We start from the raw sequence: 16959 nt of genomic DNA, 5'->3' as shown, positions 1-16959 counted from the left end.
TTGTTTGGGTTTCGAAATGATTGTCTGAGACGCGTTGTGTTTGTTGATGTGCATTGGCTCTCCCCTTCGTGTTTCATCAACTCAGCACTGAAAGAGTTATTTCCTCTAAAATAATAATAAATGTGTCTTTTTGAAGACAGCCACTCGTTCGTGTCATGGTTGGGTGGCTAAACCGAAGCAACAATGGTAGGAGAATAGGAGAAAACAGTTGAGAAACCAATCCGTGACATTGATACGGAAAAGAAAGTCTGTGGTACGGCCACGGAAATGTGCGGAGATCCGTGAAAATGACACGGATAAATGAGCAATATATTCCATGACTATACCACAGAAATTCGTGAGATCAGGTTGGGCAAATCATTTAAAGTGCATTATCATCATTATAAAGGGGTGTTTTTTGGACAGGGCTTATCCTAGTCCCAGACTAAAATGCATGTTTGAGCTCCCTTCATTTTAAAACATCTTATTACACGGCTCTCTGGAATGCTTGATTCTGATTGGTCAGTTGAGACATTTGCAGGTTCGTTCTTTTCAAATAATAACTGCTCCAAAGTAATAACGCATAGCCAGCACTACTTGTACGAGTAAAATCGCTCCGCGCCAATAAAGATCAATAAAGATTACTGTTTGGCGCCATCTTGTGACAAACACTGGACAGCCACAATTAAGAATGGAAAATTTTGACATTAATTTTAACATGTACGGAAAAAACAAAACATTGGATAGAAGAACGAACAACGACAAGACACAGAGAGTTTACTGAGACTGAATTTGACAAAATAGAGCATGACAGCTACGAAGCCAACACACAAAAAACACAGAATGGGCATTAAAACTTCTCAAAGACTGGCTAAAAGAGAAAAAAATGGAGACAGACAAGTATGAAAGGTATTACGATCATTTTATGCATCTGTGCAAAGTTTCGCGAAAGGAGAAAAATTTAAATTTTAAACAAATATGCCAATAAAATGGTTCAAATTTATATTCATGTCCAGTTTTTTTCTTATGTGGCAAGTAGCCGTGTAATAAGCGGGATAATGTAGAGACAGCCGGTAGTTATCGGGAAATAAGCCCCGGCAGTGTGATCAGGACCCGACGCGAAGCGGATAACTACCGGCTGCCTCTACATTATCCCTTACTTGCCTCAATGCATCTTAAAAATATCAGTGATATTGTTTGTCTTAAGATGCACACCAGTATTGTTTTTTGTTTTTTGTATGGTACGTTTGTAAAAACAACTTAAATGTCCTAATATAACTTAGACCTCGTCCTGGACTAATTTGAACCTGTCTGGGTAACTTACCCAAAATGTTTTGGGAATAAAAGAGTTCATATGCATTTGCATGGTACTATTGAAAAATTGTCATGCGAAAACGTTCAGACAATTTTATTGTAACTACATCATGAAAAAGTTTGTTAAATACACGAAAAATGCAGCATTTTTGTCAAATCAACATATATTTTAATGTTACTTTAACTTAAAAAAATACTTGATCTTTTAAAGTTATGTCAACTTTTCACAAGCCAAAACTTAAAATAGTAGTTTAAATTGACTTGCAAAACCAAGTTGTTTTAACTTCATGCTGCATTTTTTTACAGTGTAGATGTCATTTTAAATGTAAATAATTAGGGTTACAGCTGTTTTAAACCATTAAAGTTGATGCAGTCACTTTTGACCCAATCCAGCTATAAGGGCCCCTCGTTGAAGCAGCTTCGAAGGGTTAACATGTGACCCAGTCTGTAAAACCGACTAGTCCTTTTTAAGCCAATAGTTAGCGGAGCCTGTCAAAAAGCTCTTCACAAACCTACGGGTGACATCACAGATACTACGTCCATATTTTTAACAGTCTATGATTCAAACACACATCAACATACAGACGTACAAAGGTCACCGGATACAACATTCTCAAGGGTGAAGATTTTGGTTAAATACTGCTGTACACAGTTATGCCATTCATGTTACAAAGTTCATAGGTTAAAGAATGGTAGGGGTCTTCTTCTTTGTGATGACTTAACAAACAGCTTTCATGGTTTGTGTTTATTGTGTTCAGTGCTTACTAGCCAACAGATGGTGCTGTTTTCAACACTTTGATGCTTTGAATCTTTTTCTCAGAACAGTCAGAAGAACAGTTGATCATACACAGTCGGTGTCTACACAGGTCAGTTTTCCTGCTGTCTGGATGTTTCTGTGTGGAAATGTTTTAAATCTTGTCTACTAAGATGAGTTTAATTGGTCTTTTTTTGAAGGCAGTGTATATATATATACACATTCTTCTTCCCATAATCCATTGCATGTGTTTCAGCGTTCGAATTAAGGGGGTCTGGGGGTCCCGGACCTTCTATGAGCCTTGAGGGACCCCCATAAAGTACAAACATATAAATATTAAATTAAATAAACTAATTCAAATGATTTCTGTCTGAAATAAATATAAACTCTCATGTGCGCCTTGTGCTGTTTTCTGGAGGAATTGACAGACGAGTTAATGTTTGTCTGCGTGTGGATTATTTTCACCTCAGTGGTGGTTTCTTTAGGGTTAGGGTTTTTAAAAAGTATTCTCAAAGTATTGTTTCATAACAGTGGCGAGGCTACCCACTCAGATTGACGGCTGGTCCACCCAGTCAAAAGAGACACCAAATATTTTTTTGGGAAAAGCAGAAGAAATCACGCATAAATGATATAAATCAGTCTCTTTAATACAAATAGCTCAAATACGCATCATTCAGAAATAAATAACTTTTATAAAATCTTTTGCATGTGTTTTTTAAACCTTGCAAATGTTAACATGCAAGCAGTTAGACCGCAAGATGTTAAAGTGAGCTGTTTTGTGTGCGCACAGACAATGACGTACACACATACTCATGAGTGGACGCACGGAGACGCGCGTTTCCTACAGCATGCAAACACAAAATGATCTTGAAATACGACACCTATTTTCATAAAAACATTCAGTCTTAAAGTGGGTGCAAACGATAACAGATCTTTGTGGTGGTCTGAAATTAGCAGTTCTTATCTGCTTATGTTTGTGTCATTTATATTAACAGAAAACAAATAAAAATCGCTTCTGTATCTTTAAAAAGACGAATTAATGTATAAAATGAAGAAGACAGTGTTATTCATTTGATTCTATTTATGTAGGCTACCTAAATACTACTGTTAGATCTTACTTTATTTGTAACTTTGTTCTTTTTTATTTTTGTATGCTCATAATTTCTTAATTTGTTCTTATTTTATTTTTCCACCCCCAGTTTTGCTGATCCGAAATTTATTCGATCTATGAATCAAAAAACGCATTGTAATCCATTTAAAGCAACACTATGTAGTTTTTTTACTTTTAAATAATGTCTCTAAAATTATTTCTGGACAAATTCTACTGTTGCTGCAACCTGAGCAGCCTCCTAGCTGCTACAAGCACACTCTGAAAGTGGCGGTGGAGGGTAGGAAACACAGCCCCGCCCCTCCCCCTGCCTGCAGAAGAGTGTCTGATACCAGGCACTGTTGTGCTTTTCAACCACCTGGGGGAGCTGTAAGTCATTTTTACATGGAAACTACATAGTGTTGCTTTAACCAATACTATATAGTAAAATTATGTAATTTGAAAGTAGACATTGAGGTCCACCCTATTTCACCCCATTCTGTTTAAAATGTCTGGCCTTGCCAGTGTTTCATACTAATTTGAGGGATAAAAAATGTATAGGGTTTGAGTTAATGGTAATTTGGGGTTTCTTTGATTAAAACCAGTATCAGAAATCACGTTCACCATTGCGGTCTGTAGCGTTTAATTATTAACACTAAATCAAAACTAAACAATAGATTTGTAAATGAAAAGGTTTACTAACTGTACTGAGTTACAAGTTACAATTGAGATGGTTACACTATAAATGCATGAAATGGTAAATAATACAAACAATTAACTGTTTCTAATGTATGTGAGATATTACCTGATAGTATAAAGAACAAAGAAAGAAAGAAAGTGTAAAAGAAAGAGAATCATTGAGAACTGGAATCTTGGCCTAAGAACTCAGGTGAAGAAGAAAAGCAAAGAGAAAAAGGCAAAAGGCAAAAGCCCAGAGCTCATGAAAACCTTAACCTTTATCCTCTATCCCTTGACCATGTGACTAAACGTACATGATACATTCAAACTGATCAATCAGAAGACCACCTTTAACCCCCACTGTATTGGATAAACAGTCTTTGATCACCATCAGTAAGCACAGGAATGCAGATGGTACAGAATGGAAATGGAGGTTGTGACAAGTTGTGACAAAGTAATAAATTACTATATTTTTAACACAGATTTGTGGTTCCTGCATTCTCGAGGTGAGCAGTACAGAATCCTTTAGCTGGAAAGAGGAATACTGTCCAGGACCGACTTTGGCTTTGTGTTTACACACTTTGCAGATACCTTTATCTAAAGTGACTGACACTGCATTTGAGTTATAAAACAATCTTCTCTTCCATAACTTCAACCCAGTGCTGTCCTACAGATAGAGACAGTAAGAGTTAGCATTTCATTGCTCACAAAAAACAAAGTAGGGAGAAAAAGTCGGTGTTCCTCTTTTGTAAATCTCCTCTCATCAGCACAGGACAGTTTGGGTCTCTCTTCACTGCCTGTCATCTCTTTCCAAACATCTGCACCTTTTCTTGACACTGTAAGCAGATAATCACACATCAGTGTGCATGAACTCGTATATGTTTATGTATGTGTGCTTATAAGTGACCTTTGCTGCGTCCGAAACCGCCTACTACATACTATATAGTACGCGAAAAGCAGTAGGCGAAGCGAGTAGTATGTCCGAATACATAGTATTCGAAAAACAGTATGCGAAAAGTACCCGGATGACCTACTACTTCCGGTTAGATTTTGCAGTGTGCATACGATGGACGCTACACTATCCCATGATGCCCCGGACGAGGAGTTATCCAACGAAGAAGAAGAGGCACGCGGCTGTTTTCGCGCTGAAATGACACGACGTGATGACGACGTATGTCACGTGATGCAGCAACATGGCGGATGTAGTACGTCCTAATCTCATTCATACTACCTGGATTCATACTATACAGTACCTACTGTTTTAACGCCAAGTAAGTAGGTACTTCATCTAATTCAGTACCTACTATACAGTATGCGGTTTCGGACACAGCCCTTGTCTCTGGTTGGCATGCGGCAACTCTGTCCTGATCCTCCATCCTGGAGAAAAAAGCATCAATGTTAAACAACAACCAACTTAAAATGATAAACTTTTATTACAAATATCAATATTTGCCACAATCATTCAAACGCATTATTTTATGGTGAGAGAGAAGAATAGACATTATAAATAAATAGAAAAAAGGTTTGCAAATCATTGCATTCTTTAATTACATCTACATAACTTTATTTTGAATTGGGGTTTGTAAAAAGAATGTTAGTACAACATGTTTATATTTTAGGTTGCTTGTTTTATCCAAGGCAAATGGTGATTTTTTTAAACAAGGTTAACTTGTTGGAATTTACAGAAACTTTGTTAGCATTAGCAAGAAGTTACATACATATTGTACAGCACATTTTGTACAGAATAAATGGCAGAAAGTGTAGTAGATTTTGCAATAGTATACTGTATGTGCTAACAGTTAAGACAGAAGTAAGGTATGCTTTTTACCTGCTTTATTGCTTTTCTTATGCATTTTTAATAATATTTTTAATAATCAAGGGTTTAGGTGAAGTGTAGTGCTCCAGATATCTTTCATGAAATGTTTCACAACTTAGTTGCTTTAGTATACATGGCTCTTGGTACTGTGAGGTTATTTTATTAATACCAGATGTTCTTGTCTGCCAATATGCCACGTATACAGAAAGTTTTTGTTTTAAGACCCCACCCTGAAACTGTCTTTAAAAAGCCCATGTAACCCCACAATAAACTGAGCATTAAGCAATTGCCTGTCCGTAGCTTATTTGTTCCCAGGATCCTGCGTGTAAACCCTGGTGCTCTGGTACAAGGTCTATTCAACATAAGAGTATAGCTTTATTCATCCATTAAGTATGATAAAGATGCTACTTAAATATTTTTAAATAAATACTTTATCTTTCCCATTACTTGTTGCAGTGTAGGAATAGTGGGTTAAGCAAAAAACTTTGTATCGAAGTGTTGCGCAATTCTTGCATGCAGCAGACTTTCAAGAAAACAGTCAGAAAAATGAGGGGCGTGAGCCCCAGTAGACCTTAAAGTCTTGTAACGCCCCTGCCTGACGCATTTGATTTCTCAACATTCGCTCAGTTGTGATCAGATAAATTGTTCACCTGATCTGACTGAACTTCTTTTATATTAATATGTGGTGAGTATTCTGCACTTAAACCTCTTCTTCTTTTATTAAGCGAATAGAAAACAGATGCTGCTGACGAGTGAATTTACAACCTGTGCGGGACAAAATACGTCCCATTTTGTAGTTGCAATCGTCAGATTACATTGTATTGTGTGCCCATGTGCGTCTTATAAGTGGAGTGCAGACGATCATAATAATTGATTGAGTTATGCATGTTCTTATGTTGTGTTAATGTAGTGTAATGCAGCTATTCATGTTTACCAGTGCTAGTTTGTTTAGCCTGTTTCTTAATATTAAGTTTTAGTAAACAGCTAAGTAGTGTATGTTATTAAAGTAAAGAGTTATTGTGTGTTTATACATTGTATGTCAATGAATGAGGGGAGAAGCCATAGTTTGCATATTAATGATATATTATCATATAATAATGCGCTATAGGTATGAGTTGAGGATAAAATAGTGTACCCTAAAATTATTGGGAAATGTTTTGTTGTCTGTTGCAAGCAAGGCCGGCCCATGGGGTTGTGGGGCACTAGGTGAGAGCATGAAAATTGTCCTAGCACTGCAGTTTGACAGGTGAAGTTGATACACAAAAAAATGCCAACTTATATATTTAAGTGTATTGTTGTTAAAGTGCAACAACTGTGCAACAGGGCTACAGTAATTAATACAAATATCATGGATATTACTACAAAATAATTACTATAGTATTCTTTATCCAAACTATTCCTACGCCCAATGACGCAAATTTGCGCGAATTAGGGTGCGACTTTCTGCGCGTACTGTCACTGAACCGGAGCCGGCATTTTCCATGATGATTACGGTCATAATTTCATGTATGAGCCAGTGTGAGGATGAAATTAAGAAGTGTACTGATACATCATATGAAGATATACTTAATCGTTTCATGTTGTTCCTCGGGGGTGACGGGTCTTCAATGCGCAAATATAAAAGCACGGAAACATAACAGACAGTATCTATATAGTGGGACAGTCAGTCGAGTGTTTAATACATGGAATATACCGAGACTGTTTATAATCTTTTCAGGTGATGGTTTAAAATGTCATAACTGTCCCTCTGGTGTGAGTTTTTTTTAAACGGCAATTTTTAATCGATTTGTTTGAGTTTTTATGGCGACACATCAAGCTTCAGGCGATCTGACAGCAGCAGTAACTTATGCTTCTCATTCAACACATTGAACGTTATTTAAACAAACCATAATAAACATATTAAACTACTATTACATGTTTTCAGTATTGTTTTCGTTTTATGGAAATAGTATTATTATCCTAAGACATGAGCTTATGAAATTATTTGCTTATTTAAAAAAAATTAATTTAAAAAATAACAAAAGTAACGTTACGCGCAAACACATCACGAACTATTATAAACATTTACTAATATGTAGTAAGGGCAAGGCTATATATTTAATCTAATTTTATAATAAGATTTAGTAGCAGAAGGTGTAGACCAGCTTAATCAGCATATGTTTCTCAGTATAATATTAGTTGTTGACTAACATATTGTATAATTATTGTATTTATTGTTCACTGTCAGTTTCTATTAAATGTTTTACTGGATGGATGTGTGGATACAGTTAATAAATGCACGTGCGCCACAAAATACGTGAAATAGTCACGCATTATTTTGCTCAGTTTTGCGTGGCATTGTCACGTATTTCCATCATATTGGTTACTCAACTGTTTTACTTATGGGGTTAGAACAACTTTCTGTTACATAAAATGGCATGCTTACCCAAACCCAACTCTAACCCTAACGTCAGGCGACAATAAAGCATACGAAAAAATAGTATAAACCAATACTTAAAGTGACATCCTAACGCAAACAGCAAATCTAACGCCAAACCGAAGCGACAATTGTTTAAAAATAGGAAAAACTCACACGGAAAAGAAATGCATGGCACGGGCACGTAAAATGGTGGAGATGCGTGACAATGGCACGCAAAGCTGAGCAAGATAATGCGTGACTATTTCACGGAAAGTTGTGAGATCAGGTTGGTTCTTGTGCGTGTATTATAGTTGAAACAAATGTTTTTGTAGAGATTTACTGCGTTTGTATCAGCTATTATGGCAACACCTACTGCCCTAGGCTATACTATAACAACATTGTTTAATATGTTGCACTTAATAAAAACTCAAACACTAAAATATAGCCTATAATGTCATTTTCGTGTGTTTTAATTTCACTTGTCGTGAAACTGCAGTGCTATGACAATTTTAAACCAGTGGAACCCATTTTCATGGTCTCACATAGGGCTCCAACCCCATGGGCCGGTCCTGCTCTGAAGGTAACTTTTTGCTACAATAATTATTAATGTGCAAAGATAGATTGCGAAATAACCTAATACAATTTAACACACACTGTAAAAAATGTCTGTAAATCGAACAGTAAAATACCGTATAAATGATACAGAATAAAACCGTATTTCACAAAACATGTGATAACCGTAGGATTCACTGTGAAAAACTTTAATTAGTTTTACAGACTTTTAACAGTTAAAAACATAAAAATACGGTTTATTGCAGTAAAATTAACAAGATACTGTATTACCATAAAAATGGAAAAAAAATCTTGAGCAATATCAGCATAATAGATATGGCATTATGCGTTATTGATGTAACATTAAAACTTTTAGAGAATATATTTGGAAAAAAACTGTAAAAAAAACATTTAAAATTTGTAAAATATACAGTACAATGGGTGCAATCCCGTAAAACCAATAATATTGCTACCTTATTTTTGACGGTTAGGGTTAGTTCTGGCAACCACAGCTGCCGGTTTTCTACCGTAAAATTTACGGTTTATTTTTAACAGTGCAGGATAGCCAATTAAATAAAGTTTAACTTACTATATAGTAAAACTGTATTTTTAGTTGTCCATTATACTTTTTTTATTATCAACTTTTTACTGTCAAATTGAAATGTTATTTTTAACTGATTAAATAAATTATTTTTTCATCGTTATTCTTACTCTGTTTTTTTATCTGCAGCAAGATGCTGGAGTTAGCAGTTTTCCTCCTCTGTTTGCTGCCTATGACATCTGGTAACAAATGTTATATTTAGTAAATTACAATAATTCATTAAGGCAGAATTTCACTCTATAATATTATATAATATTTACATTTATACAACAGTTACCTTTTTTTCTTAAGAGTGCATTTAAAGTCATGTTTTTTGTGATTTATGTAAAGAACACTCTGTGAAAATATATCCTTGAAATCTTTGATTTTGTATGATCATGTCAAAGAAACTGAAATGAAATCAATGACTAAAATTAAATTTGATGCTCCATATCTCATGATTATTTGAGACTTCAACCGGGATTTCACAGACAGAGTCACAAATACAAAACACATTTTAGAACGTAACGATTTTGGGGTCCTAACTCACCGGGTATAAACCTCTGTTGGATATAAACAGTAAGGCATTTTAAACAAATTTTTATACTGTAGTGCAGTAATGATGTTTGTTAATTGTCTCCTTTTGTTTAGCAGGGGGTCTGGCGGATAAAGTACTGCTGTTTCCACAGAAGACTGATGACAGCTATGTTAAAATCACTCCAGAAAAACCCCTGAACCTCACAGCTTTCACTTTATGCATGCGTGTCGCCACAGAGCTGCAAGGAGCAAGAGAGGTCATTCTCTTTGCCTACCGTACGCCTGATTTGGGTGATCTTAGTGTTTGGATGGAAAGAGACAAATCCATAAGCGTGCATATTAGTCCTCATTATTATAAATTGCGTTTTAACTTGCCTACTCTTCTCTCCACCTTTCGATCACACCTGTGCCTCACCTGGAGTTCATCGACCGGTCTCACTGCCGTTTGGATGAATGGACAACGCAGTATTAACCAGATACACAAAATAGGTCTCACCGTCGGTCCCGGTGGCGCCGTGGTGCTCGGTCAGAATCCTAATTCATTTTTGGGTGATTTTTGGGCCGATCAGAGCTTTGTAGGTGAAATTACAGATGTGAACTTGTGGGATGAGGTTCTCACTGCGAAAGAGATTGAGGGAGTAAATGCAAATACAGCAACAGCAAAAGTGCCAAATGTAATTAATTGGCGCAGAGCTGAATATGAAATACACGGCAATGTGAAATTGGTGGATATTTGATTTCACACACAGATTTCTTTCATCTGTTTTAAGTCTGTTCATCATATACATTCATATGATTTAACCAATAAATCTTTCTGAGCATTAACTTAAGTGTTTTTGCATCATTGGGAAAATAACAAATTCCAATCATGCTGACAACTGAAGGGGATCCTATACAACAGTATAGATGCTATTATTATCTTATACTGTCGTTGCAACCCTATATCACGAAATTACGTGCCTGTGTCGCGTGTGGACCGGCGTGGGGGTGTCGCGTTTTGCCGCGTTTGGGCGTGGGCATGTCGCGCTGTTCTGTTTGTGTCACTGTAGCGTATTGTACTCAACTTTTTCAAACCATTGTCGCTTCGGTTTAGGGTTAGATTTGGTGCTTGTGTTATATGTCACTTTAAGTATTTGTCACTTTAATATACAGGACTTATTCTTTTATATTTTCTAAACTTTAACCAATTGTCGCCTGACATTGGGGTTAGAGTTGGGTTTGGGTAGGCATGTCATTTTATGTAAATTAAACCCTAAACCGAAGCGACAATGATAAGAAATTAGGACAAAAAAGGTTGGGTGGCCAGTGCGTGACAGTGACACGGGCAGAGTGGCGTGGCATGCTCGCGCTCGGGCGCGGCGGGGCGTGACATTTTCACGTTGGTCCGTACGTGATAAAGGTACGTAATTTCGTGATATGAAGTCATTGAAGTTGCACTGTATCTTGAATAACAGTCAGGTCATTTTAGCCTAAAAGCGATACAGAAATAAGGTATGTGTTTATTACTATTATCATCAACGGTTATTAAACCCCTCCAATAGGCTCTATGTGGTCCTTAGAACATTTCTGAGAAAACGGCAAAGAAAATTTATAAAATGTATTTATTTTATAGTTTTTCTCTTATTTTTTGCTATAAACATTTCAGAATCATTTATATTTGCTGTGTGTTTTTCTTACTAATTTCTAAGGCAGCATTCCTTGTAAAACTGCTGTGAAACAAGATTTATTTTCAAAGTGGCTGCAGTACAAATACATTTAAATTGAAAATGATTCTCTTCAGGTTTTTACATCTAATTATATTCGTTCTCTATACATTAAACATAAACTGAAATAGGCAGGGGTGCCCATCACAAATGGTTCATCATATCTGGGGTCCTTGGCAAGGACCCCTGATCTGGAGAACTTTGCAAGACAGGATGATCAAAAACAAACACCAGACATATCACACAATTTCCAACAAATACAAAGTACAAATTTCAAATAAGAACACAAAACAAAAGCCATATCATATACAAAACTTAGCCTACTTACTGTATACTCACCCTTACCTAAGAGGCACTCAAAAAATGAACTTTCACTTTGCCAATTTTACTTAGTTCTTTCATATTTTTCATATTTTTATTTGTTGACTCTGCTAAGGTTTGTTAAACTTCTTTTGTAAAATGAACTAAATTTTTGTTTGTTGAGATTACTTAATCAAATTGTGTGTAACCTGTTGACATAATATTTTTAATTAAACCCAACATTTAATTTTTTTGTGTATTCATGTGTAGATTGTGTAGATTTAAACTAAGTGCCAACCTTTCAGTCTCTAAAAAATGTATTAAATCTGTGTAACTGGATCTGGTACATTAATAAATAAAACTGAGTAAATAAGTTAACACTAAAAATAATTATTAAGTTGCTGTATTTTGTCAATCATTTTTGCAGTGATTTTTTTCAGTAAAGTTAACAAAATAGTTAAGAGAGTGAATATTTGTGTTGATTTTAAAGTGTTATGTATTCTGATAACACCAAAATAATTAAAATAATGTAGTGCCTTATGTGCAAAAATAAACAAATAGTAAAACACGCCCCTATGCTTGAAGCAGTTATTTAGGTTATTCTAAATATATACTTTAGTATAGTACCATAGAAAATGTTTTCAAAACATGCACATTGTGGAATGGTTTCCTTTGCTGCTCTATAAACCTAAGGAGACCATGGTTTCTGTGTCAACTGATTATTTTGTAGACATCTTTTGAAAATGAAACAATTGCGTTATTTTGAGGAAGATAAAATTAATTTAAAAATTTTTTTTTATTTTAAAAAGGAAGTCAGAGTTGCGTTAATATATATATATATATATATATATATATATATATATATATATATATATATATATATATATATATATATATATATATATATATATATATATATATATATATATATATATATACTTTTTTGTTTAAAAAAAAATGTAATTATGAGAAGTGCCCTTTATTTCACTTGAGGCCATGCCCCTCAAAATGTCTGCGCACGTCCCTGCCAAATGACTTACAGTGCATTCCAGGAACATGTCATCCGTATGTGTGTTACCTGCACTGTAAAAATATATAAACTTATAAAATATAGTTTAGAAAAGTCAACTTAATTTTATAAGTTATAACAACTCACCTGTAGTTATAACAACTCATCTCTAGTCAAGATAAATAATAGTAAGTTGAAATGACTTGTAAATTCTAGTTGATTCAACAAAACATTTTAAGGCAGCAAAAAATGTTTACAGTGTGGGATTCAAGGAACCAGGACCACTGAGGCCAACATCCCAAAAATCTGTGTCAAAGAGAGAGAAAGAACCCTAAAAACTCAATTCAAGATTCAATAACAAGGGGTACAAGTTGTAAAATGATACAGTATTTAGTTCTTTTTTATAGTATTTAAGTATAGTATTTAATATGTATCTACTTTTCAAATTAAATTGACTTAATTTTCTTCAGCACTATATTAATCTATGTTTTTTGATGATTTGATATATATGAAAGTGTCTTTGTGACTTTGGTCTCATGACTGTTTGAATTGACACACAGTATCATCCTTTGTTTGGTTTGGTTTGTTTGAGGCGATGTCATTGTGTCAGGAGGGAAGCAGATCTCCAGTGTCTCTTTACTCTGAGAAAGAAACTAACATCCATCTCCACACAGTAAGTCATTTAAAACCTTACATTTGTATTTTACATAACATTATAAATCATGTATTTTAAATCATATTAAATGTAAGACTTTGTAAAATGCAAGATTTTTGCGTGGCATCTCTTTCATTTTATTTAGGCTACTGTGTATAGGGTAAATAAATCATATGCTGAGATTTTCCATAAATTTATCATTCATTCACTTCAACTAATGTATATTTTATTGTTCTTTATTTATGATTATTACTTTTATATTAAAATAAAAAGTATTATATTTTTAGATTACATAGTATTAAAGTACTTCAGGAAACAAATGGTCAAAAAAATGTCACTAGATGTCACTGGGGTAGTACCATTTTAAAAAGTACACCTTTAAAGAGATCATATTAGTCAGAAGTACAGTAAATGTATACACACTTGTACTTAAATGGTATGTATAGGACCTGTTTTTAAAGGTATTGCGTGACAGCTGCCGACCATTTTTCTGACAGTCCAGGATATTGAAAATTGCGTATATGAAAATACAATTGTTCCTGTTAAAATAACCTGCAATGTCTATGAGTGTACAATAAGACAGGATTTATGTCATTCACCAATTACGATCATGTGATCCTTTCCAGGATAAGTGAATGAAATTGTCTTAGTATGTTTTATTAACAGTATCAGTTAAAGGTGCAGTGTGTAAATTGTATGCAACATAATCGACATAACTATATCACCAGTGGTGTATAAAGACATTAGATAATGAATGTATTCGTATATTAATGAACGTTTTGTGTATATTACCATTTTTATTTACATACACTGTGGGTCACCTTATGTGGAAGTCGCCATTCCGCACCGGCGTGAAGCCCTAAATAGAAAAACTGTCTCAGACAATGACGTGTTTGTCCGTAGCTTCTCTATGCGTTTCGAAAAGGAGGAGTGAGGAAGGGAAAAAGTTGCTAGTTGCAATTCGCAATCTCACCACTAGATGCCACTAAAAATCTACAAAGTGGACCTTAAAGGTGGGGTGCATGATTTTGAACAAAATCACTTTGGAAAAGGGAGTCGGCCGAATACCAAAACACACTTGTAGCCAATCAGCAGTAAGAGGCGTGTCTACAAACTGACATTGCTGCCTGGGTTGCGTATGGGTCTATCAAAAGAAGGTCCAGATTCTGTTGGGTTAGGGGCGCGTTTGTTTAGGTGATTTCAAATATCAACATTGGCTTTCAGAGATCATGCACGCTCGCCTTTAAGCGTTTACGCTGGCGTATGTTTAATTTGTTTCCAATGGAAGCGCCGCTATTTTCAAAAAAAAGTTTTCTCTGAGTGCCAGCACTCAGCAGTTTTTCAGCACTTATCGCTGAGCGCCAAGAATTTAAAAAAGTTCAACTTTAGGTGAAAAGCTCAGCTCGTCAATGTCACTTTTCACTCGGCCGTCCAATCAATTCTAAATGCTTTGTTGTAAATGCCTCCTAAGAGGAATTTTTTTAAATCTTCTGCATTGATTTCTCAAACTCAATTGTTATCTTTTAACATTAACATATTGCTCTGTTTCTCTTAGACTTGCATCAAGATGATTTTATCAGTGCTTTTAGTTTCCTTTATGTTTTCTCTGACCACAGCAGCTACAGAAGGTACAGTACCACATTTCACATAATGAATCAAAAGCTTTGCTCCATATCTTTATTTTATTGTTTTATTGTTTGTTTTTCTTGCAGTGGGTCTTAGTGGCAAAGTCCTGCTGTTCCCATACGAGACAGATTTCAGTTTTGTTAAACTGACCCCTAAGAAACCTCTCGCGCTTTCTGCGTTCACCCTCTGCATGCGCATCGCGACAGAGCTGCAGGGCGAGCGTCAGATCATCCTGTTCGCGTACCGCACACCCGACTATGACGAGCTGAACGTGTGGAGAGAGAAAGACGGGCGCGTGTCCTTCTATCTCAGCGGTGATGGGGCGTTTTTCCACCTGCCTCCTCTTTCCACCTTCCGGGCTCACCTGTGCCTCACCTGGGCCTCGCGCAGTGGGCTCACCGCCTTTTGGGTGGACGGGAGGCGCACCGCGTTCCAGCTGTACAAAGCGGGTCACAGCATCCGTCCGCGCGGCACCGCGCTTCTCGGTCAGGACGCGGACAAATATCTCGGTGACTTTGAGACGGTGCAGAGTTTTGCTGGTGAGCTCACGGATCTGAACATGTGGGATTACGTCCTCACCGGGAGTCAGATTAAAGCCCTGTATTTAAACCACGCACAGCGCGTGCCCAACGGAAACGTGTTCGATTGGAGCACCATTGAATATGAGATTCATGGGAATGTGTTGGTGGTGCAAGATGAATAATTCACAGCACACATTAACCAAGTGGATCTCAACCTTATTGACTTTAAGGCCCCCCATTCTCCACAACAATATTTGAAACCCCTCACAATTCCTTGGAAAATATTATTTGAATGCATATTTTAAATAATTTTAAGTACCTAATTTTGAGGTTTGGCCCACTGGTTGAGAAACACTAACACACAAAAAAGTTAGATAAGCTGTCACTGGGGCAGTACTAAGCCTACCTTTTAAAAAATATACCTTTGTGCATACAGTATTATACCATAGAGGTACATATTGGTACCAAATTGATATATATCTGTACCCAAATGATTCATATTAGGACTTTTTAAAGGGCACCACCCCAATGACAGCTTTGAACACATACAACAATGTGCAGTTAGTATTAACAAATATTTTACAGCAATAATAACAAACAACAATAGATTTAAAAAAGAATATTTACCATTGAGATACATGGAGATATCCAGGAGATGAAGTTCCTCAGATTTTGTTTACTGCTGATTTTAATCCCCCACAATCCACTGCAAACTCTGATTTAACATTTATGTTGATTGTCATGTTTCATCTAAAAATACAACATATTACAAGGATAAAATTGGTTTGACTTGTTTCAAACATACAATGTAAACAAGCCTGATGCTTGCATTATTTTAACAGCATATAACAATATTGAACATTTTTGTCATGATTTTAAAAATTAAGGGGAAATAGGGAATGTACAGTAAACCTAACAATTTATTAGCATTTTATTAAAATATGTATGAGTATATGTTGAAAGTGTTAAGTTACTCATGGGTAAGATTGCATTGTCTGAATGTGACCACAAGATGGCAGCACTAACCTAAAATACTCAAGATGCACTTTCATGTATTAAAACAGGATCAAAACAGTGCTAAATGTCTTATTGTGTGAATTAAGTTATACTTTCTGGAATTTCAAATGTAAAGAATGCATATGTCAATGCGTAAGTGTTGTATATACACCCAAATACACTGAAAATATGTGTACAAATAACGCTAAAAATGCAATTACAAAGGTACAATATCTTGTTTTCCATGCAGTTAATCTGTGACTGACAAAATATAAATAAACACCCTGGAATGTTCAAATCTTCATGTAACTTATACATTTTATACTTTACCCAAAAATATATAATATATAATAAGTCATGGTATGCATTCAAGGCTTTTTTTATCAGTACATCGTGGGATTGAGCTCAGATTATTAATGTCAGTGCTTGCGTTACAGACGGCCTGCAGGCATTG

General features: G+C 35.6%; 1 protein-coding gene across 2 annotated transcripts; it reads left to right on the top strand.

Moving 5' to 3' along the window:
• Window positions 1-6806: 6806 nt before the first annotated feature.
• On the top strand, window positions 6807-16585 carry crp1 (C-reactive protein 1). 2 transcript variants are annotated; one of them, XM_073863797.1, is made up of 4 exons: window positions 6807-6834; window positions 9309-9361; window positions 9810-10406; window positions 15075-16585. In XM_073863797.1, the coding sequence occupies exons 1-4, from the start codon at window positions 6815-6817 to the stop codon at window positions 15689-15691; spliced, it is 1287 nt and encodes a 428-aa protein (XP_073719898.1). In that variant the 5' UTR covers window positions 6807-6814; the 3' UTR covers window positions 15692-16585. The 2 variants fall into 2 exon arrangements, with proteins under 2 accessions (XP_073719898.1, XP_055038963.2); XM_055182988.2 differs by lacking the exons at window positions 6807-6834; window positions 9309-9361; window positions 9810-10406 and adding exons at window positions 13232-13380; window positions 14918-14990.
• Window positions 16586-16959: the final 374 nt, after the last annotated feature.

The sequence above is a fragment of the Misgurnus anguillicaudatus genome, chromosome 25 (assembly GCF_027580225.2).
Source record: "Misgurnus anguillicaudatus chromosome 25, ASM2758022v2, whole genome shotgun sequence".
Lineage (NCBI taxonomy): Eukaryota > Metazoa > Chordata > Actinopteri > Cypriniformes > Cobitidae > Misgurnus > Misgurnus anguillicaudatus.
This window is presented reverse-complemented; position numbering and strand designations above follow the sequence as displayed.

What these genes read in the sequence shown, in the direction of transcription:
- crp1 (XM_073863797.1), top strand. Translation starts at nt 6,815, where the DNA reads ATGGGGTTGTGGGGCACTAG. An exon ending in ATGGGGTTGTGGGGCACTAG is followed by an intron (nt 6,835 to 9,308) that starts GTGAGAGCATGA and finishes TTTTATCTGCAG; the next exon opens with CAAGATGCTGGAGTTAGCAG. An exon ending in AGCTGAATATGAAATACACG is followed by an intron (nt 10,407 to 15,074) that starts GCAATGTGAAAT and finishes TTTTTCTTGCAG; the next exon opens with TGGGTCTTAGTGGCAAAGTC.